The sequence below is a fragment of the Calliphora vicina genome, chromosome 4 (assembly GCF_958450345.1).
Source record: "Calliphora vicina chromosome 4, idCalVici1.1, whole genome shotgun sequence".
Classification (NCBI taxonomy): Eukaryota; Metazoa; Arthropoda; class Insecta; order Diptera; family Calliphoridae; genus Calliphora; species Calliphora vicina.
The window spans coordinates 69,460,318-69,483,411 of NC_088783.1; the positions used below are offsets into that span (position 1 = coordinate 69,460,318).

Here is a 23,094-nt window from a genome sequence, read left to right on the forward strand (position 1 = left end):
GAAAATTGCAATCAAAAAACATAGATTAGAGACTGGTTCCAGAACCGTTACAGGGAACAGGTTTAGTATAACTTGTTCCTTTAATGTCACAATGGCAAACAAAAATCATTGGACGCAACGCCAAACTAGAAATAGTACTAGTTATTAGATGCTTTCTGGAACTTGTTGTGGAACAACTACAGTTTTGTTTTTATTACAAAAAATTTGTAAACTTACTCATTTAGTTCAATAAAAACTCACAAATTTGTATAGTATTGCTTTATTGAATATTTTATTAAGCTCCATAGTGGTTTTTTTGTATGTGTATATAAATATTTATCTGGAAAAAAGCCACTTACAATTACAAAAAAATATATAATATTTTTTTTTTTAAATTAAAGAAAATTGTTATTTTTATAACATATTTCTCAATACATAAACGATAAATAGAAAAATAACACGTCTTTTATTGTTTAAATTCACTTAAAACCTAAATAAACAAATGGGTTTTATTTTTTTTTTGTTGAATATCAAACATTTAATAGTATAATAATAAAATGTTTTACAATCATATAATTATTAACTTAAATAGTATTTTATACTTATTAATTAAAAAGCAAACAAATCACATAATTTTTTTTTTAAAATATTTATTTTTTTTTTAATAACAATTTTTCTTTTAATGAAAGATGACAATAATTTTCTTGTTGTTTTTAAAATTTCATATCAAAGGAACACTTAAAAATTATAAAAAGACAACAATAACAATTGCTTAAATAATAATTAATAAATTAAAAAATAAGATAAAATTTATAAAAAAAAATAATAATAAGTCTTTTCTCCATTTCTGTTTTTTTTTTCTGTTATAAGATTTCTTAGTTTTTTCAGAGCCTTACGAACTCTATAAAATGGGGCGCGGGTGAGGGAGTTTATAATAAAAATGTTTTTTTTTGTAATGCGAGTTCTTTTGAAAAAAAGTATTTTGTGTTTTTTGCAGCCAGTTAAACTCAAGACTTTAATTTATAGAGGTTTTAGTATCGATTTATTATTTTTTAAAACCTTCTTTTTATATAAGAGGCTGGAGATAATTATGTGTACATGTTTAAGTGCATCGTAAAAATGGAATGATATCAATGCATAATAGACATGTGGTTGAAAATCTTTTCAGTTTGTAGATAATAGGAGTTTACAAATTTAAATAATTTTAAATACAAACGGAATGATAACAATACGCAATGTTTGTATAAATTATTAATTAAAAAATTTGATAAAATTGCTTAAGTAAAAATCGTTTAAATTGTTAAACAATCGATAACAAAATGCTAAAAAACAATTCCCAAACTGCTGACAGTTCTCAAAACTTCAACTTGAAAATGTTTACTCTCTTTACTCGAAACTACATGTATTTAATAATTTTTTCGAAATAAAATTATTGTTACAAAAAAGGTCACTGATCTCGTCTTGAAGTTTGGAAAACTTTTATTTATTATTATTTTTTTTATATTTATTGATTTTTAAATGGCCACAATTCTTTCTGACTTTCGATTTTCAAATTATTTTTATGAAAAAGGTCACAGATCTCGTCCCTTATGTTCGAAACATATGACCTTTTCCGTAGTTCTATTTTATTTTAAAAAAATCTTTGAAAAAAGTTACATTTCATGTCACAATTTGCCCTTTTTATTATTTTCGAAATATTTTACCTTTTTCGTAATTAATTTCCATTTTCGAAAAACTACAATTTTTCTAAATTTTTCTTGACCTACTTGCTTTTATTTGAAATATGAACCATTTTCGTTATAAAATTATATTTTCGAAAAAGGTCACATATCTTATTTTTTGTAAATATTTTTCGAAATATCTGACCTTTTTCATAATTCCATTCTATTTGCAATATTATTGAAAAAGGTTATATTTCACGTCTCTTACCTGTTTAGAAAGAACCTGTCTTAAACGTAGCTATGTTTTATTTTCGAAATATTTGATCTTTTTCGTAAATAATTTTATTTCAAATTTATTAATTTCACTATAACCTTTTTCATAGATTTATTTCGAAAATAATTAAAATTTTCTATATGAAAAAGGTCATAGTTCTTAAAACTTCGAATTGAAATCATTTAAACGATAAAGGTCTTACATCTCACTATTAAATTTAAATTTCTTCGAAATATAAGACCTCTTTCGTATTTCCATACCTATTTGCAAAAGTTTATATTTCTAGGCCCTGTTTTATTAAGAGAAAACTTTAGTCTAAATCTAGTCTATAGTTTCCTCTAAGTATTTTCGAAATATTTGACCTTTTTCGTAATTAAATCATTCTTTTATATTATAATCCTTTTCGATATATACTATAAACTCATTTACACGAAAAAAGCCATATATCTCTTTATTATGCCCCTACTCTACTTCTTTCAAAATCTTTTCGAAATATATGACCTTTTTCTAAATTTAATTCTTTAATTTCACGTCTCTAAGTTTTCACTAAATAGTTTTGAAATATTTAAATAATTTTTATTTTCGAAAAAGTTCACACAACTCGTCATTATTTATTTTTCGAAATATCTGACCTTTTTCGTAATTAATTCTATTTCTTAAAAATGTTTAAAAAAGGTAACATTTCACGTCTCTAAAATATAAAGAAGAAAATTATCCTAAAAACTACTAAGGTTTCATCCAGTTTTTTTAAAGAAATTTTCCACTTTTTTCGTAATAAATTTCAATTTTTATTTTCGAAAAAGGTCACACATATTGTTATTTTACAAAATATATGACCTTTTTCGTATTTTCCTTCTATTTGCCCAAAAATATTGCATTTCCTGCTACTAAACCCGCCAACATTATAAAGGATCTTAAATCTTCCGAATTTTATTTTTATTTTCGAAATATTTCCTCTTTTTCTATACGTAACAATATGAAATAAGGTTTTAAATTGTATGTGATTCAGATTTAAGCACAAATTGGCTTTTACTCCTAAATACAGACCGAAAATAACTTGTCCACAAATTCAATTGTTATGAAATTACCACCCATTTTCCGTTATACAAAACTAAATGACTAAAAATAACTCAAGGCGAATTTAGATAGCAGGTGGTGTCAGTGGCGAATTCAGGCAAATATGAGCGAATTCATTATTTTTTTATATATGGAGTTTGACATTATTAAACTCAAACTCCCTATATAAAATATTAATGAATTCGCTAGCATTTGTCTGAATTCGCCACCGAGACCACTTGCTATCTAAATTCGCCTTGAAATAACTGTTATAAAATACTTTTTATCGATATGGTTTGTGTTTGATTATTTTTATAGACTTTTCGATTTTAATTCTCTTTCAAGCGAGATTGTGAGAATATTTGTTTATATATTTCTTCTCACACCTAAAAAAAGTCCAATTTTTTTAATAAAAACCTGTTTGTTGATAATTATTAACAAATTTCTCGAATTAGGGTTCCACTCAGTGATTTACTGTAAATATTGAATTAAAATGATAAATACTATTCTTCTAACAATAAGTGGGCGGCTTATTTTCAGCCTTTGCTCCTAAAAATTTTCATTTTTTTTTTTCATTTGGCTAAATGTTTTTTTATACATTTAGCCAAATGACAGCTGGACAACATCAGAAGGTTGCCAATAGTACTGAAATGTTGGACTATTGACAAACTGCTGATTTGGTCTTCAAATATGGTTAAAAAATTCAGCAAACATGTCATTTAAATTACCCAATTAGAACTTTAAGGTTTTTGACTTGAAGATTAAATTAAGTTTAATCTACGAATGTTAGTTTAAGCGGCCAATATTGGCCGGTTAACTTCTGCACTAAATCCCAAAGTACAAACAGCTGTTGACAAAATATATGTGTAGGAAAGCATAAAAATGTGCATAATTTCAGTGCTAAGCAAGATTTAAGAGATTTGAAAAAAGATTTTTGTTTTAATTTGATTTTTCGGAATTTTTTCATTTAAGTTTTGTTTCATTAATTAATTGTTCCATAAAAAAATCAAAAATATTTACATTTTTTCAGAATTTCGGAATTTTTTTAATTTAAGTTTTGTTTCATTCTCTAATCGATTGCAATTTTAGAATTTAAACGATTTTTTAAACTGTTTCATAAAAGAAATGAAAAATATTTGATTTTTTTTTAAATTTAAACATAACGTATCGAAACAATTAAGCTATGGTTGACATTGTGGAAATATTTGATAAAATAAAAGTAATCACGATGTTACCTGATTTCTTTGTGGAATATTTTAAACAACGTGAACCTAAGTTTATTAAAAATTCTCCCAGTTCAACCAAATTTTCTCCTTAACTTCATAGAAGTTTGCAAATTATTAGTTTAACCTTTAAACCACAATAAGCTTGAGTTTAACTGGCGTTCAAAGGCCATGGCTAGTTTAGGCTTTTTTTTTAGTGGCAACTAAATATTACATTTATATAAATATAAAACAATGAGGACTAGAATATTGATAGAGTATAAACAGTAATAATACTTAAACGTATAATAAATTTATACGATTAATTATGCAATTGCAGAGAGAGTGCATATGTATTTATATAAAATGTTTGTTTATATATTGTAAATGTTTTGTTAATTAATGACAAAAACAGTTTAATAAAACTTTTGTTTTTGTTTGATATAATTTTTTATCTTATCATTCCAATAAAAACCATGAAAAAAGTAACTGTTCTGCCCACAAATCCCTTATGAATTTGAATAAAAATTCTAATCCTCATAAATTACATTTTTTTTAGACAAATAATTACCCACATTTGTGTTGAGCAAATTGTTAACAAACAAAAATTGAAAAATATTGGTAAAATTTTTCAATTACTTAGAGGTTGAATAGGATTTTTGCTTATTCATTAATAACAACATGCCCGCATTCATGCCCACACTGCCCCACTTAACACACTCGGACATCTGTAAAAGAGTTACAAAAAAAAAAAACAATTTAATTTATAGTTTTGTAGTTCTATTCAAAACATTTATTATATCCTACCTGTCGTTTTCTGACATCCTGCTGACGACTGCCGTAGCGACACCAATACACAAAGTGCTTATTATTATTCCACAAGCTTTGTTTGGCTTTGCGTGCAAAGGATATCTGCAATCAGTTATTTGAAATGAAAGAAAAAAACAATAATTAGCATAGGTTTTTTATAAATTGTAATAGTTTGTTTATATCCTACACCGTAGAAAAGCGATTCTCGGCTAATTTTATTTATTTGTTAAATGTTTTGTTTCGAAAACTTTATCGCGTTTCGCCTTCATCGTTTCGTTTCGTTTTTCTTTTGGTCCACTTCTAATTAGTGATCCTAGTAAAGAGGTTCATTATTAGAATGGATTAAGGCTAAATATTTTATGTATATTCAATATTTATCCTGTAAAGTTGGCTGTAATTTATTGTGGATTGAAGTTTGTTTAGCTGTAGAAATACATATCCTTGTTGTGTTTAGGGAGGGGGGCTTAAAAATTAGAAATAATAATATTCCTAAGAATTTTAAATGCATACATATTATTATTATTATTGTTTTCTATATAGACCTATGTTAACTTAAAAAATAACTTGGGCGGGTTATTAATTCAATAAACTATTGTTAGTGTTTGAAATTGGCTAAATAATTTAAATAAATATTTTATAAATTAATAGAAACTGACGAAAAATTCTCAAAACTCTTCTAAATTAAATTTAAAAATTAAATCATGCAAACGCAGAATGTACCACTTATCTCTATTAGGCTTAAAGTTACACAAATATGGGCGGTATTTCCAAAATTCGCACCGAAACCCCCGCTATAAATGAAAACTGCTTAAAATTAGTTAGTTATATCAAAGGATACTCGTATATTGCCAGTACGACTTTAGCTTACACACAATCAGCTGATCTAAAATCTGATTATGAAACTATGAATCAACCGAGGAGAGACTGTCTCCTAAGGAGTGAGATCGAAAAATTCTTAACACACGTTTTTCATTACATTTTTTAACCCAAGTATTATTTGAATTTTTTTTTGATCAAGTTACCTTTGAAAAACATGTCAGTTATTATGTGTAATGTCAATTATATTAATTTTTTTGTTAATCTGATTAAAATGAGTGACCAGAAAAAAGTGCGTACTGAAATTATTAAATATTTTCAACAAAACCCAACTTGGTCTTACAAAAAGTTGGCCAAGCATACAAAGGTCTGCCGTCAAACTGTTTCCAATGTTATTAAACAGTACCGGGAGAACTTGTCAGTTGATAGAAAACCTGGTTCAGGTAGAAGGAATGGTCCACATGATGTTTCTAAAGCCAAAAAAATAGAACGCATTTTCAAAAGAGCTCCCAACACATCCGGTAGGAAAGCAGCCCGGTTAGCTCAGTGCTCGGACTATTTGGTACGAAAAGTTAAAGCTAATGCAGGTTTAAAAACATACAAGGCTCAAAAAGTTCCTGACAGGAACGCTACTAAAAATTTAGAGGCCAAAAACAGAGCACGGAAATTGAAGTCAAGTTTTATAAAAAAATATTCTTGCTGCATAATGGATGACGAAACGTATGTTCTGGCAGATTTTTCGCAACTTCCAGGTCAAAAATTTTATGTTGCTGATGCTCGAGGGAATGTTGAAGAAAAGTTTAGGACCCAAAAGCAGACAAAATTTCCCAGAAAGTTCTTGGTATGGCAAGCAATATGCAGTTGCGGCAAAAGAAGCCACTCATTTGTTACAACGGGCTCTATAAATACCGAAATTTACATCAAGGAATGTTTACAAAAAAGGCTGCTTCCATTCATAAGACTTCATAATGTGTCCACTTATTTTTGGCCTGACTTGGCATCCTGTCACTATGGCAAACAAGCCCTTGAGTGGTACAAGAACAATAATGTGGTATTTGTACCAAGAGAGGCAAATCCTCCAAACTGCCCGGAGCTAAGGCCAGTGGAGAGATATTGGGCTCTTGTTAAAAGAGAATTGAAGAGTACAAAAAAGGTGTCCAAAAGTGTGGTAGATTTTAAACGGAGATGGACTACATGTTCGAGCAAAGTGACAGAAAGCACTATAAAAACGTTAATGGAAGGGTTTCCGAAAAAGGTTCAAAATTTCATCACTAGTGATTAAAACTATAAAAATAATTTTTTTTGTAAATTGTAATAATAATTTCAATCAAATAAAAAAAAAATTAAAGCTGTAAGTTTAGTGGTTTCTTTTTTATAAACATATATGTATGTTAAGAATTTTTCGATCTCACTCCTTATACATGATTTTTATAGACTTTGAAAAGGCGTTCGATACTCTAAACCAGACATCGGCAAAGAGCCAACTTAAGAGCTCTATGGTTTTATTTTCTTTCACACGTACGTAATTGGGGAAAAAATTAAAAGAAATCATTCTTACAAACCTTTGTATCAGTGCACTGAATGCCAGAGAGCGCTACTCAAAAAACGCAAAGTGGTGTTAGTGTGCAAAGGCAATTTTACTCTCTGCCGATGTCTGCTCTAAACCACGGTTAAGGATTAACATAAAGAAGAGCAAAACTCTTAGCACTAAATTTCAAATACAGAATGTTTAGCTGGAAGAAGCTAGGTTTTTTTTTCTATTCGGGAAGAAAATTTCCCTGAAATTCCCCAGAATATTTTTTTTTAGAAATTACCGGAAAATGTTTGTCAAGAAATTTCTGGAATTTCTTTATAAGTTTTGTGCTTATTTTCAGCATAGATAAAACAGATTCATTGTAATGTGTTGCCAATCGAATTATTCCATTATAAAAATTTTTTTGGATTCTAGTAACATAAATCAGTAACATGCGCCGACTAATTTTCACGGCGGCGATGACGGTTACTTCAAAATGCCGGCTATCAGCGGACTAAAGAATAATTACTCATACATATTGTAAATAATTTAAAATTTAAAAAGTGATATTCCAAAAATTTTATGAAATTATAAGGAGCTATTATCAAAAACGGCGGCTATTTGCAAGCCGATTTAAGGTGAAAAACTTTCGCTACGGCGGCATTTAAAATATAAAATTTTTCACCCACAACAGAAAAATTCGGTCAATTAGGTTATAGGTTATCACAAGCTAGACAGCATTATTTGTGTGACAAAAATTTAAAAGAGTTACTTTTATAGTCCGGAGCTCTTAAATCTTTTTAAAAAATGTTGACCGATTAAAACTACGATAGTGACAAGTGCGCTAAAATACCACTATTATATTATAAACCCTTAAAAAAGCTTGGTCAATCAAAAAGTATTGTATACTTATTTTCTTATTCGAAAAGCTAAATTCCGGATAATGAACATACTTTTTTATTATTTCCTGGGAATGGAAAAAGTCCGGACAATTAAGAATACTAGTTAGTTTGTATTTTACGACCTGTATGGAAGTCTATCTAGTGCTATCTAAAGGCAAACAGAGATCAACATTTTCAACTTCTACTTAATGTCAGTTCTACTATACGTCTGCGAATCTTGGAACACGACATCACACGATATTAACGCGATCCATCTAATCAACGACCGTTGTTTGTGAACTATTTTGGCCTAACACAATTTCCAATAAGTGTTAATCATAACAATGCCTAATCGATCGAGTTTCTTAATCGTAACTGGCGCTGGATTGGGATACACTCTTTAGAACAAAAGCCTCAATAGATTGGAACCCACATGTCAATAGAGACCTAAAGTTTGACGTCCATCAAACAATTAGATTCTAATATAAGAATATAAAACAAATCAAATTGGTCTAAGCTGGTGATAAATGATGCACATATCATCAAAAAGAACCGAATGGAGAGAGTTTGTTGTGGCCATTAAGGTCCTATATACATAATCAATCTGTAAGAGAAATAATTCGGTTCAGAAGTGGTGATTTTAACACGGAAGATAAAGCCAGCCAAAAAAGTTTGAAGACCAATAATTGGAGACATTACTCCATGAAGATTGTTGTCAAACTCAACAAGAGTTGGGGAGTTACTCAAACAGTTTTAGAGCAGGAGGATTACTCTAAAAGCTGGGAAATTGGGTACCATACGAATTGAAGCCGTTAGATTTCGCATGTCCGAAATGCTGCTGAAACGCTATAAAAGAAAAAAAGATTGCGATGTGGCTAACCCCGAATATGCTAACCCAGATCATGTTGCTTTATTTGTGCATCTATGTATATTGATGTTCTGGTTCTGATAGTTCAAGTGATTTTCATTTTCGGAGAAGTATTCAAGTGCCGGTTTCAAGAGATGACAAATCGGTTATCGTAGGTATCTAAATCTATTGAAACACCTACATTTCAGACTAATGCGCGTTCTTCCATGACAGATCATCTCTTAGAGATCGATTTGCTAGTAGTTCTCACAACACACTACATTTTGTAGCCATGCTGTTCGTGTGTAGATAAAACTCTCTGACCACAACAAATACTACTAACTCTATCATCTCTCCCATAACCTATTTTCTTAGTTTCAATACAATCTAGTGCAAGTTTCAATATCATTCAAGAAAAAAAAAAAACAAGTAAGAGAGCTATATTCGGCTCTGCCGAATCTTATATACCCTTCACCAAATTATACTTCAAAATAAAAATTTTAAATATTTTTAAAAAAAATTCATTTTTTTTTTTTGGAAAAATTTTTTTTCCAATTGTTTTTTTTTATTAAATTTTAATTTTTTTTTTTAAATTTAAAAATTTTTTTTTTAATATTTAGCGAAAAAAAAAATGGTGAAAAAAAATTCGGGTTAAAAATATTTTTTTTTCGATTTTGACCCATTGTAGGTCCAACTTACTATGGTCTTATATAGGTCGTTGAAATATCTATCATTAGATATCCATATTGTCTATATTAATGACTTAGTAATCCAGGTATAGGTCAAAAATCGAGGTTGTCCTTGTTTTTTCTTATATATCAGCCATTTATGGACCGATTTTCTCGATTTTAAATAGCAACCGAGTCGGAAGAATTCCGGAGATATTGATGTATGTAAGTTATTTGGGGGCTTCGAAAAGTTAATTTCAATAGACAGACAGACAGACTCCGATATCTATAAGGATCCAGAATATATATATATTTTATAGGATCGGAAAATTATATTGTGGAAATTACAAACGGAATGATAAACTTATATATACCCTTCTCGCAAAGGTATATATTCCTAGGTGGAACAAAGGGCTACAAAGGTGAAGGGTATAATTAAGATAAAATAAACTTCTCAAAGAAAAGTAAAATGGTTTACATTTTCAAAGTTCATAGTTCAAAATACTTACTGATTAGAGCTCGTAATAAAATTAGATTTAGAAAAAAATTAGAAATATAAAAATCTAAACAATATTAAAGTAAATATTTTCACCATTTTAACTTAATATTAAACTATCTTAAAGCTACTTATATTTAATTTAAAATATATAAATATAATTTTATAGTCATTAAAAAAAAGCCACATTACCTGATTTCTTATATCCTTTTCAATGTGAGGCGGTTTCTCTTTATCAGCAAAATTATTAATACGCAATTCCCAATCATTATTCCAAATGTCATCCAGTGACATTTTTATCATTTTAAATGTGCCATTTTCACGTATTTTCACAGAAAATATTTCAATTGTTTCGGGTTTTGGTTTATTATCTAAAAAGAAAATTATTTAAACAATGCATTAAACACACAATTTTAAAATATTTAAACTAATATACAAAGTAAACTAAGTATGTACATTTTAAATGTATTTATTTAACTTTATGTTTGAGTAGAAATTTCCAAAAAAAATTCCATTCAAACTATAAAAACTTGCATCATCATTATTTAATATTTGTGTATGTATAAAATTTTAAATCTTAATAAATTTGTTGACACTAATTTAATTATTATTTATCCAGATTACACAAAGACATTTTAGTGTTTAAGATGATTTTTATTTTTATTGCGATTACGAGGGAATGATAAATTACCAGCTGCTGCTTGCTGGGGGCATGATAATACCTAAATTGTAACGTTATAAAAGTGATCTTGAAATGATCTCATGAAAGACCCAGTTGGAAATTTGCAAGTCCTTTGAAGAGTTTTTAAGCTAATGGATATCAATCTCTGATTGGCTCATGTCTAGCAAAACTGACATTTTTGAAGACACAGCCAGTTCCTTAATTGTTAGAATTAGTCTGAAAAACTAGACAGTGATCCGGAAGTCTTATGTTTATAGAGCAGTGGTTGAAGTGGAACTGGGATTACAATATCATATTATGGGCTTCCTTTCTCTGTTGTAATCTTAGCAGCTATTTATAGTGATTTTTCTTTCTTTTTTTTATATTTTTTTTTAGGAATTTTGTTACCCTTCATGTTATTTTCAGTTAAATAACCGATCATGTTCGGTCCCTGGTAGCTATGTTATCCAATCACTGTTATAGAGATGTTCTAGTTTGATGTGGCTGCACTTTTCAAAACTTCTGAAAATTTGAAAACTTTTTTTATTTCAATCTAGAGAAATTTCTACCTCATCCTAGAAACAAATTACAGTTCTCTCTTAAAATAACACGTAAATTATTTATTTTTACAATTCTAAAACGTTGTTTGCTAAGATTAGATAACATTTATTCATCACTGATAAATCCAATAACGCCGCACATTTGATTTATTCCTATAAATAGTTAAACATGATTCAAAATTGTGAAATTTTGAACAATCTCAACAACAATAAACCTAATAATGATTAAATATCGGTTTGATAATAACATTATAAATTAAAATAGAATTACAGAGAGTTTATAAATTTTAATAATTAATTGTTCTATTCCGAGTACCTGGAATATCTGTTGTAGGTGGGAGGGGCTGGAGTTTAATATTTGTTGTGGGTTTAACAAATTGCGCCGTTTTACGTTATCAATTAAAAGTCATAATTAAACATTTCCTATTCATACTAAAATAAATCAAATTATTTCAAAATGGAATCCAAGTTTTTGATTTAATCTTTGTCAAGTATATTGTAAATATAAAGAAGTCTATTTTTATGAATAAACTGGGGGTAACATGGGTAGGAATTAAATATTATGGCAGAATTTTTACTTGAGTTTAATTAAGTACTTGAGGGGAAATGTCAGTGGACAAAAGTAACGAGTTGTTAATAGTACCGAAAGTTTGAAAGTTTTTACCCTGTGCTATTTTTAGATTGCTAGCATTTCATTAAATTTCTGATAAAGTCAGAACTGCTTTTGGACGCAGTCATAAGTTTTCAATTGTAAAATTTAATAATTACAACTTTGTTTTATGTGAAACCTTAAAAATACTTTTATTTTCATTATTGTACTTATCTTAAAATGTATCACAATGACTCAGACATTAATATTTAACCCTTTTTGGTTTTTTTCTTTCAATAATTCATAAAAAAAAACTTTAAATTGCTGTAATTTTTCTCAAAAAATAGTTTCTAAAAGAACCTCTCTCCTCTTGACCACACTTTTATTTATTTGTTCTTGAAGTCAAATTGATAAATAATGAACTGTTGAAATAATATTGACTTTTTTTATTTAATTCCTTTTAATATTATTTGTAGAAAAAAAAACAAACAATTATAAAGTTACGACAAAAACTACAATGCAAGGCTTAAAATGAATCAATATAAAAATAATAGTATATTGCTAATAACAGATAAGAAAGTAATTGCTTAATTAAGATAATAAAGCGTTAAGTTTTAAATGAAATGACAGTTATAGAAGTTCTATTAATCAAATAAATGCACTGAGAGCAGAAAATTAATTACATTAACACAAGCTTGATTACAATTGTTGCGGCAAGGGCGGTCGAAAATGTATTATATGTAGTGAAAAATTGCTTCAGGTTCGTTTCCACGGCAGTTGGATATACGCTGGATGATCGACCCTATTTTTAATGGGATTTTTCCCAAATATTAAACTCAGTGCCAGCTTTTTTAACCTGTTGTTTTTACCCAGAAAAAAAAAATGGTTTGTTGCCAGTCGCTGTAATCGCCATCTCTTGGTTGCTATGGTTTTTTTGTTAGCGGTTTCAATTGCTATCAGGCTATAATAGGATTGCATTGAACTACATCTGAGCGAATTACATTTTTGTTCGTTCCCAAGACAGTTGAATCTCCGAACCGATCTAGTGGCAAAAATTGTCAACTCTGTGACAGCTGTATTAATCTGAAGTTGCTTTCCCAGGGAAGAACATTCGACATCAGAAGACCTGTTACAACAACCGCCTAGTGGTTAGTCGCCGGCAGCTATACTAAGTCGCCATCTCCTTGCTGTGGTTTGTCGTTAGCGGTTCTAATTTTAATCAGGCTATAACTATCCTGTTACTGCCTATTTCTGAGCGAATAACATTTATGATCATTCTCAAGACATTTGGATCTACGTTGGATAAACGATCCGATTCTTACTCGAATTCTCTTCCAAGTATTGTCAACTCTGTGACAGCTGTATTAAATTAAAGTTTTCTCCCATGGAAGAACTTCAGACATCAGCAGACCTGTTACAACAAGCGTCTAGTGGTTTGTCGCTAGTCGCTATAAGAAGTCGCCCTCTCTTTGCTGAGGTTTGTCGATAGTGGCTTGAATTGTAATCAGAGCGAATTACATTTATTTTCGTTCTCAAGAGAGTTGGTTCTACGCTGGATAAAAAAACCCGATACTTAATCGGACATTTTTCCCCAAAAAACGAAAAGTTTTCATATGAAAAAAGTAAAATAATTTTTTTTTTATTTATAACAACCCCTTTCTCCCACCAATTAAAAATTACAAAAATTAGAGAGAGATGTTAATTGTTTTTTTTTAAATCGAATAGGTAGAATTTCTTAAATAGAACATCATAGAATTGATTATTTCATTATATTAAGGGCATAACTTTAAAATCAATGAGTTGGAATCAAACCACTTCCTTGGAAGTTCTTTTTAAACAGAGAAATGTTAAGACTTCCATATGCTTAAATCTAATTTGTTTCCTTCAAATGAGATTTGTGGTAATTAGCGTTTCTAAATATTTTGTAATAAAAGGAACAATAAATTATTCAAAAGATAACAAAATAAATTTGAAACTATTATAGCGGTATTCAGTGTTAAGTGCGAATGGTCTAGCATCATTGCAAGTGCAAAATTTTACAGTAATCCAATAACAAAATACACACAAAAACATTTAAAATTTTGCATTTGCAATGATGCAATACCATTCGCACTTAATACTGAACTCCGCTTATGAAAAATTATAAAAATTGGCATTACTGTCATAAACCCACATACTTAAGAGTTTTATAATTTACCAAAGAGTATTTTGGCCAAGTTAAGAGTATCAATTAAAAGAGTACAAAATGCATAAATCTTTAAAATCTGGGTAGGGTAAACGCTCCTATAGTCGGCATGACCCAGTAGTCGGCATTTTTGACTTAAAAGCTTAATAAATAAGAATAACGATAATTTTATACAAAAGTAAGATTTAACTTTAATTAAACATACACTCATTTATCTTTATGTAATGTTTAAATTTGGGTGAGATGAGTATTTTCATCTATTTTTGTCCTCATTAAGTGACCATCTTTCAACTGGTGCGGAAGTGCCTGTTTTTTAAGAAATTTTTTAGTGGCAAGGCCAACTAAAACAAGTTAGTAACCATATCAATTTAAGTAATATTTTTACCAGAGTGGTGTTAACAGATAAAACTTTGTTTAAATATTACCTACAATGTGAAAGTTTTCACAAAAAATATTTTTTTTGGTTATTTTAATTGATGCCGTCATTAGGAACAAAAATTTCTATGATTTTCAATAGTCGGCATAGTGATGCCGACTTCAGGAAAATTGCAAATTTTTTGTATTAAGCTCAAATTCTACAAATTTGTTTATTACTCATCTCTCTTGACAATAGATTTGAAGAAAATGAGTTTGAAATGAGTTTACCCAATAGTCGGCACAGTTTTAATTGAGCATTTTAAGAACTGCCGAGTATAGGAGACCAAGCATCCTGAACTCGGCAGCAGCTTTTTGTTTGACTGGAGATCGTAAAACAAAGTAATATTTAGAGATTCAGTAGGTATTATTAATTCTAACATCTTAGAATTCCAAATATGGACACTCCAGAAAAAAAAACCCATGCACCAATATCCTGAAAAAGCCTTAAAATGTTTTCTATGCGAGAGAAAGCCCGATTTCTGTATTAGGTGCCAGTAAACAATATGGAGTTCCGCGTTCAAAAATATAGGACAAATTATACGGTTCCGAAGGTCCTATGAGAATGGGGCCGCAAACAGTGTTATCTAATTCCAAAGAAAGTGAGGATTAACTTAACACGGTTCAAACAATCGTGAAGGAAGAGCAGCAAACCACACCATTTGTATATGATCTACCCGGAAAGAAATGGTATAAAGGGCTTTTTAAACTGTTCTCTCTAAAATAATCATGTAAGGTACCTTAATAAACAGGCTCTTTACTAAATCAGTTGGAGTTATTAGTAGGTGATCGGCCTGAAAATGAGAAAAGAAACGGATTTGGATCTAGCTTTTGAAATAGTCAACCGACTAGCTCCTAATATGAGCGTAGAATTGATTCCGATGACATTATCGAAGAGAACAATAACTTAAAAATAAATTATCAAAATATTGAAATTGTGAGTAATCTTACTATAGAGGCAGGCACGTTCATAATTAACAAGGAAAAGTTGAAAATATGGTAGTATCGCCAACTTTAGCTGAAAATCACAATGAAACGTTGAAACCTGTTCACTACTCATCTCCAACTTTATCAAATAATTATTCAAATACTTGGTTTCAGCCTTTTAACTGTTCAAGTCCAATCCCAACAAGTTGTAGTTGTACATTTCAAATTTTTTCAAAGTTTTTTAATAATATTATGGTCACTGGGATATTGTATATGATTGCGGTAACCATAATATGTTTACGTTACCATTAACATGATTGTAAATAAATATATATTTATGGCAATCATTTTCATGATAATGATTTATCATAATATGTTGATCTCAGAATATGATAACCATAATACTAGAACAACACAATATGTTGAAGTATTACATCATAAGCATGGTTGCCACAAACACATAAATATTTACTACAATCATATGTATGTATATATGATTGCTACAATGATGTGAATGGTAACTTAAACATAAAATAAACATAAATGGTTACCGCAAACATATACATAATTACAGTGACCATAATAGAGAAATAAAATAAACCAAAACAAATTAAAAAAGGAAGATAAAACGAGTTAGGGGCACATGTGAAGAGGATTTGGACACAGATCCTGAGGATGATGGTCTAAAAACGTAGGATATGATATTTGCCCACAGTGGTTTCACCTCAAATGCACTAATTTATGTTTTTTATTAGTATTTATTTAAATGGCTGATATTTTAAATAAAAAATAACTTGAATTCTTTTAAGATTTTATTCTTTTCTTAATAAAAAATGCTATGCCGACAATTGGGTCACAAATTGCCGACATTAGGATCAAGGGTGCCGACTTCGGGTACAAATCGTGTTTTTTCAAAAAAACGTAAATTGCTCAAATTTAATAAAAACTGCTTGAAAAGAATTAATTGAGTCTAAAACTATACAAATTACTAAACAACAATAACCCATTTACATCCCAATACCATGTTCGCACTCATAATGGTATCACTTTAAAAACTGAAAAAAAGTTAAACTGCCGACTACTGGTGCATTCACCCTACTAAAGCAAATTTTATTTTATTATTTATTATTAGTTGTAAACAAAACAGTAATAAAAGCATAAATAATTATAGACTGCTACAGCAACAACAAATTAATCGCCTAAAGAATTTTCGAGAATATTTATATTTTTGTGTATTTGCTCTTTGAAATACAAACTTTATTTTATTGTTTGCAAAAACAAAAAAAAAAGTTTTTATTATAAATGTGCGCTTTATATTATTGCTGTTGTTTACCTTATTATTTTTGGTATTTTGTGTGTTATTGTTGTCACAAAAATACGACCACTTTAATTCAAATTGTGCATAATTGAAAATTGAACTACATATACAAAGGTTTGAGGTTGTTTTTAGATTTATTTAACTGGTATACACACATACATATTATTATGACAGTTATCTGTTAATTTATCATCATTTTGATTTTCTTACTCACTCACTGGTAGTTTGTTGTTGTTGTTGTTTATTTTCTACGTTGTCACACAACATGATGATTGTGTTTAAATGAAGAAGAAGAGGAAGATGATTATTGTGTCATCTCATCGTCATAATGGACAACAAAAACAAAAATCAACAAACCAACTTGCACATAACTAGTGTCATCGAAATAAATAGTGCACGAATAAAAGATTGTAGCAAGGCGAATTTATCAATAGCACAGCTGATTAATGTTTTCTTTAGTTGTGTAGTGAACTAGTGAATTTGATAGCTTAAACATGAAGTTTAATCTAAAATTGAGAATAATTTGAAATTAAATCAATTTCCAAGCCTCAAACGTTTGATAATAATATGAAAATAATGACTTTCTCAACAATGAGGAGCACTTTTTCTCAAATTTTCTTAAACTATTGATGAAGTGTTTTAAAATTACTTAACTCTGTAAACCCATTAGGAACGAAATTTATAAACAACGAACGATATTTTTTAACTTTTGACAAAATTTTCTGTAATCGAATAGCTGCCTTCAAAAAATTAAGACCTGTTTTGTATGTCCCAATATGTTTTTTTAATATTGTGCAAAGGGATTTCATAGCCCCGAGCTTGGTGCCTTCAATAGATCCAAAAATCTAAAAAATCCCAATTTTGGGATTTTTGAAAAGTTTTTTTGGGTTTGGATTGAAAGTTTGGGTTTGGAATAAGTGTAAAATTTCATTAAAAACGATTCATAAACAAATATTTTATTGCGTTTTAAAATTAAAATTTTCCAAAAAAAATCAGCTACTATTTTTTATTCCAATATTTTTAAAAAATACATCTAAAATTTTTTTAATTCTTGAAAATTTTGTACATTTTTGAAAAGAGGACATAATTTCCAGCACGTTGCAATGCTATAATCCAATAAAATTTCATTAAAAACGATTCATAAACAAATCTTTTATTGCGTTTTAAAATTAAAATTTTTCATAAAAATCAGCTACTATTTTTATTCCCATATTTTTGAAAAAAGTCTTCTATAATTTTTTTAATTCTTGAAAATTTTGTTTTTTAGCATTTTTAATTGTATTCCGATTTGTTAGTTTTTAATTTCAAAACCTTTTTTGACCATCCCATACTGTTGCCGCTAAATTCACAATCCTTGGTCGAGTGGGAATCGGGAGATTTCGTGGGGTTCGTTTTTTGTCAGTTGTTACAATAAATAATGTCAAAAGTGACACAAATTGTTTCGTATGAAATAAATGGGATTAAGTACTTAAGACTTTGCTAAAGAAGTGAAAGTGGCACCACAAATTGTACCACAAAAAGTACTTTTGTATTAAATTTCATCTCTGAAATTGTGCATACAACATAGAATATTTATTTATTCGTCTCTAATAGTAATGAATGTTTTAGAGTGTTTTGTTACTGATAACATTTAGTTTTAATAAATATATTTTTTTATTTACTTCCAATTCATTGATTTATATTTCTTATGTAGCTGTTTTTGGGTCACATGAAGAATGACGACAAAATCTCTTATAAAATTTAATTTGCCAAACATTTAAAATAATATGTTAGTAATATTAAAAATAATATAATTATTTATATATTATTATATACAAACATATATAATATGTCACGAGCATCAAACTCGTGTTAAGAACATTTTTCACACAAAAAAAAAAAGAAAAATATTGTTGTATTTAAATACCAACAAAATATAAAACAAAAATTTATTTATAATTTTATTAAAATATTTGTGTTTTTTGTTTGTTTTTAATTTCTGGATTGCAGAGTCAAATCTTGTTCTTTGTAGCGAATTTACGCACGTACACACTTTTGAATGATAAATAAATTGGCATGACACTTTTTTTATATTGAATTTAGCAATTTTCTTTTTATTTCAGGGGTAAAGCATTGTTTTCTTTAAGAGCTTTTATTATTATATAATTTTTGTATTTGAAATTTGTTATTTTTTAGGGGTGCAGAAATCTATTATTTGCCTTCGTTTATGTTAAAACTTGGTCACCAAATGTTTAAAATTCGCCTTGGTTTGCCTTATCGAAGTTCAAAATTATTATTTTTTTAATAGGAATGGTGTAAAATCGCCCACTTCTTTAATTTTTACAATATTGTCATCATAGTAATGCTTATGTTCCCCAGTTTAAATATCATAAAAATTATTTTCTTTTGAACCCAGGATATTGTACCAAAAATTTGTCCTTGAACAAAGAATATTTTAAAAAAAGCTTTATTACGTTTTCTCAATTATAAGCCATCATAAATAATTCAGAATGGGACCATGAGGGGATCTCGAGATAATAAAGATTTAGTAAAGATTTTCGAATATTTGGAATAATAATCAAAAACTTCAACTGTATTTTTAGGCATATCTTTGTTGTCCGATTTTGATAAACTTTGTTTTATATAAATCAATTTCGAAGGCTATAAATTTAAACAATATTCGTTAAGCAAGGATATTGGGTGTATAACTTAAAAATTTGAGATTTTTTTTTTTTTTTTTTAAATTTTTAGTTTTTATTTGAAACATTTGTACAATAGAAATTTATTAAAAGAAAAAAAGTGGGCCATTGTTAACCTTTTCCCATATTTCTGGCAACATATGAATTCCAAACCAAAAGAACTGCCCATCTTTTGAGGCCAAAAACGAATCAAGTCAATTTCGGATACTTTGTTCCAAAATTAAGCATACCCCAGAGAGAGCATTCTGCATTGGTCCAAATAAATAGTATTCGAACGGAGCAACGTCAGGACTAAAAGGCGGATGAGAAAAAACTTCCCAACCACTTCATTCTAAATAATTTTTAACAGGTATTGCAACATGTGGCCGAGAGTTATCATATCTGGCCGTTTCTCGGCAAATGCTCGTTTCAAACAAATCAGTTCTGCATTGGTCTAAATAAATAGTATTCGAACGGGGCAAGGTCTGGACTAAAAGGCGGGTGAGAAAAAAACGTCCCAACCACTTCATTATAAATACTTTTTAACAGGTATTGCAACATGTGGCCGAGAGTTATCATGTCTGGCCGCATATTCTGGGCGTTTCTCGACAAATGCTCGCTGAAAACGAACTAATTGCATTCGGTACATGTTACCTGTGATGGTCTGGTCAAATTTCAGCAGCTCATAATAGATAAAACCCTTTTGCTCCCACCAAATACAGAGCATTACCTTAGCGCCATGGATATTTGGCTTTGGTGTCGATTTGACTGGTTGGCCGGGCTTCACGTACGATCTCTTAAGCTTCGGGTTATCGTAATGGATCCTTTTTTCTCTCGCAAGTAATGATTCGGTGCAAAAGTGATTTTATTTTATAGCGTTCAAGCATCATTTCGAACATGCAAAATCGTCTTTCAAGGTCTCTCGGCATCAATTTGTATGGTACGCAATTTCACTGCTTTAGGATGAATCCTGATGCTCGCAAAGGTTTTGAAATTGCTGCTTGAGTAGCTCCCAATGATTTTGCAAGCTCTTGTTGAGTTTTTCAGCAATCTTCATGAAGTAATGCTTCAAACATTTTTGGTTGGCCTGGGCGATCTTTGTCTTCCGGATCAAAATCACTACTTGTGAACCGAACAAACCATCTCTCGCACATTGAAACCGTTGCAATACATTCACCACAAACTTTGGAGAGCAATCGGTATGCTTCAGCCTTACTTCTTTTAAATTAAAGAAGTAAAGCAAAACTTCCCGCATATGACGCTTTGTTGGCACAAAATTCAACATTTTCGAAGGAAAAAAAAACGTTGTTGTTTACACTATAATGTTCAATAACTAAGTGAGAATAAATGACAGATATGTACCCATCAAAATGACATATAAGTTATTGAAAACAAAAAACGCGTTCAACAGATACGTCATCTATTGTAATTCCCTAAATTTTGCACCAAACTAAAGCGAATTTTGAAAAGCTGGAGAACTTTAAATTTTGTATGGCCTTGAAAAACATGTATAACAATTTTTCGTTTCATCTCCTGCATAATCTTAAATATTAGTAGACGAAATCAATCACGAATGCACCATATGGAAATAAATTGATTAAATATTCTCTCGTTTAAACATATATTTAATGATCAGGGTACTGAAATATTGTAGAATTATTGATTTCATACTCAAAAACAATTCCTTCCGACTTTGAGGAACATAACCTGATTTGAGACATTTCTAGTATATTTTTCTGGGGAGCTATTCATTTTCTAAGCTATTTCTAATCTTTAAAGATTGCATGGCTTTTGGATGTTTAATAAATTCACTAGTAAAATCCCTTACAATTAAATATTGCATCCTTTTGCAAAAATTTTTTTTTCTCATCTCTCTTTTAATTCATTCCCTAACACGAATCTTACCTTTATTCGTTTTACAAAGCACCACACCAAACCATGTTGTAATGGGTGTTTTATTTTCATCTTGTGAATCCAAATCATCCTCATCATCATCATCGTCGTCGTCAACAACAACCTCATGATGATTATGATGTTGATGTGGATTACGATATGCTCCATTGGACAATAACATCTGAACACTTGTTTGATGATGTTTGCAAAATTCCTCAACGTCTTCGTGTTCATAACTGTCATTGGAGCTGCTGCTGCTGCTTCCGCTTGTATTTTGTTGTCGTGTCTTATTTGTAAGACTAAGCAAACGCTGGCGTCTACGCTGCTGCTGTTGTGCTAATTTCCTGGCCACAGCTGCACTACTGCGTACTTCAACAATGAAGCCACACTCGACTACAGCACAGAAAATACGTTTTTCATCAGGTTTAAACCATTTGGATTCACGTAACTTTTGTACAGCCACCGAACTGCCAAATGTTTGTGCTGCTGTTGTTGTTGACTTATTGAATGATATTAGACCGCGGAAACCAAGACCTCCTCCACCACCACTGCCAGAGTTATGTGAGGGGCCAATGTTGTGGTGGCCCACATTAACAGTGCCGCCACCGCCGCCACCACCATCACCAGTATTGCCATTTGTTTGTGTTTGATTTAAATGACCCTGCAAAGGCCACCATTTTAAAGAGGACACAAAACTATTTGAACGATTCATATTTATAGTTGTTGTGGCTGCCGTTGTGAGAATTTTATAGATTTGAAAAGTATTTCAACAGTTTTCGTTTTAAAAGAAAATGCTTAAGATTTTTAACAAAAACTATTTGTTAAATTTTCACGTGCGTGTATTTCTCCAAAAAAAAGCAATCAGAAAAAAACTTTCACTAGCTTTTCCTAATTATTTCTGCTATTTATTGTCTTATTTTGCGTGCAACACGATTTTTGATTTTCTATATAACAAAGTTTAATGATTAATTAAATTCCTTTTTTTTTTCTTTCTTTTAAAATAAATGCACTGCACTTTAACTCTGGTCACTTGTTGTTTTTTTTTTGTTCGTGTGTAAAATTTAAAAAGCACAATTTATTTTGTCTCTCCACTTTATTTCAGTTTTAAAGCCGTTAGTTAGTTACTTAGTTTATTATTAAATAAATATTTCTTGTTATAATTTTCATTTATTTTTTACGTATTTAACGGCACAGAAAAAAGTCCATTCGCTTTATTATTTCTTTAGTTTTATTTCAGCTTTTTTTGTTTTAGTTCCACTCTGTAAGAGATTCACAAGATAAATACCGAATATGTTAGGGAAATAGGTTTATTTAAAGCCGGTTTGTTTGCGGCTCGCTTCACATACAGCAAATGCTAAAATGTTTTTACTCTTTATTTTTTGGGTTTGTCGTTGTGTATGTGTGTTTTCTCTCTCTTCTACTGCATGTTGTTCTCTTTTTTGTTGTCACATTTAGGAAAAATAATAAAAATTACAATCACTCTCTAACTCACCACTAGTTACTTGGTGGTGTGTACGTGCTATGCAATGCATTCGTTACGTACACTCGTTCGCAATCAAAAGAATGTTGTTGTTTAATGGTTTGTCATAAACAACAAAGCTAATTTAGCTGTTTTTTGGTATCTGGATTTGGCATTTTTTCGAATAAGCTACAGAATTATAACGTGAATGCATCAAAAATCATTATA

General features: G+C 29.6%; 2 protein-coding genes across 4 annotated transcripts in view; one reads left to right on the forward strand and one right to left on the reverse strand.

Moving 5' to 3' along the window:
• l(1)G0007 (ATP-dependent RNA helicase l(1)G0007) overlaps positions 1-23,094 on the forward strand; it is a 70,607-nt gene that overhangs the window by 6,522 nt on the left and 40,991 nt on the right. The gene's annotated exons all lie outside the window — the stretch shown is intronic.
• On the reverse strand, positions 244-22,750 carry l(1)G0469 (lethal (1) G0469). 3 transcript variants are annotated; one of them, XR_010576442.1, is made up of 5 exons: positions 21,420-22,750; positions 10,396-10,574; positions 5,170-5,445; positions 4,980-5,084; positions 4,865-4,900 (listed from the first exon to the last, which is right to left on the reverse strand). XR_010576442.1 is itself a non-coding variant. In XM_065508903.1 (4 exons), the coding sequence occupies exons 1-4, from the start codon at positions 22,117-22,119 to the stop codon at positions 4,808-4,810; spliced, it is 1,077 nt and encodes a 358-aa protein (XP_065364975.1). In that variant the 5' UTR covers positions 22,120-22,748; the 3' UTR covers positions 244-4,807. The 3 variants fall into 3 exon arrangements, 2 of the variants coding, with proteins under 2 accessions (XP_065364975.1, XP_065364976.1); XM_065508903.1 differs by lacking the exon at positions 5,170-5,445 and having other exon boundaries at positions 244-4,900; positions 21,420-22,748; XM_065508904.1 differs by lacking the exons at positions 4,865-4,900; positions 4,980-5,084 and having other exon boundaries at positions 5,439-5,471.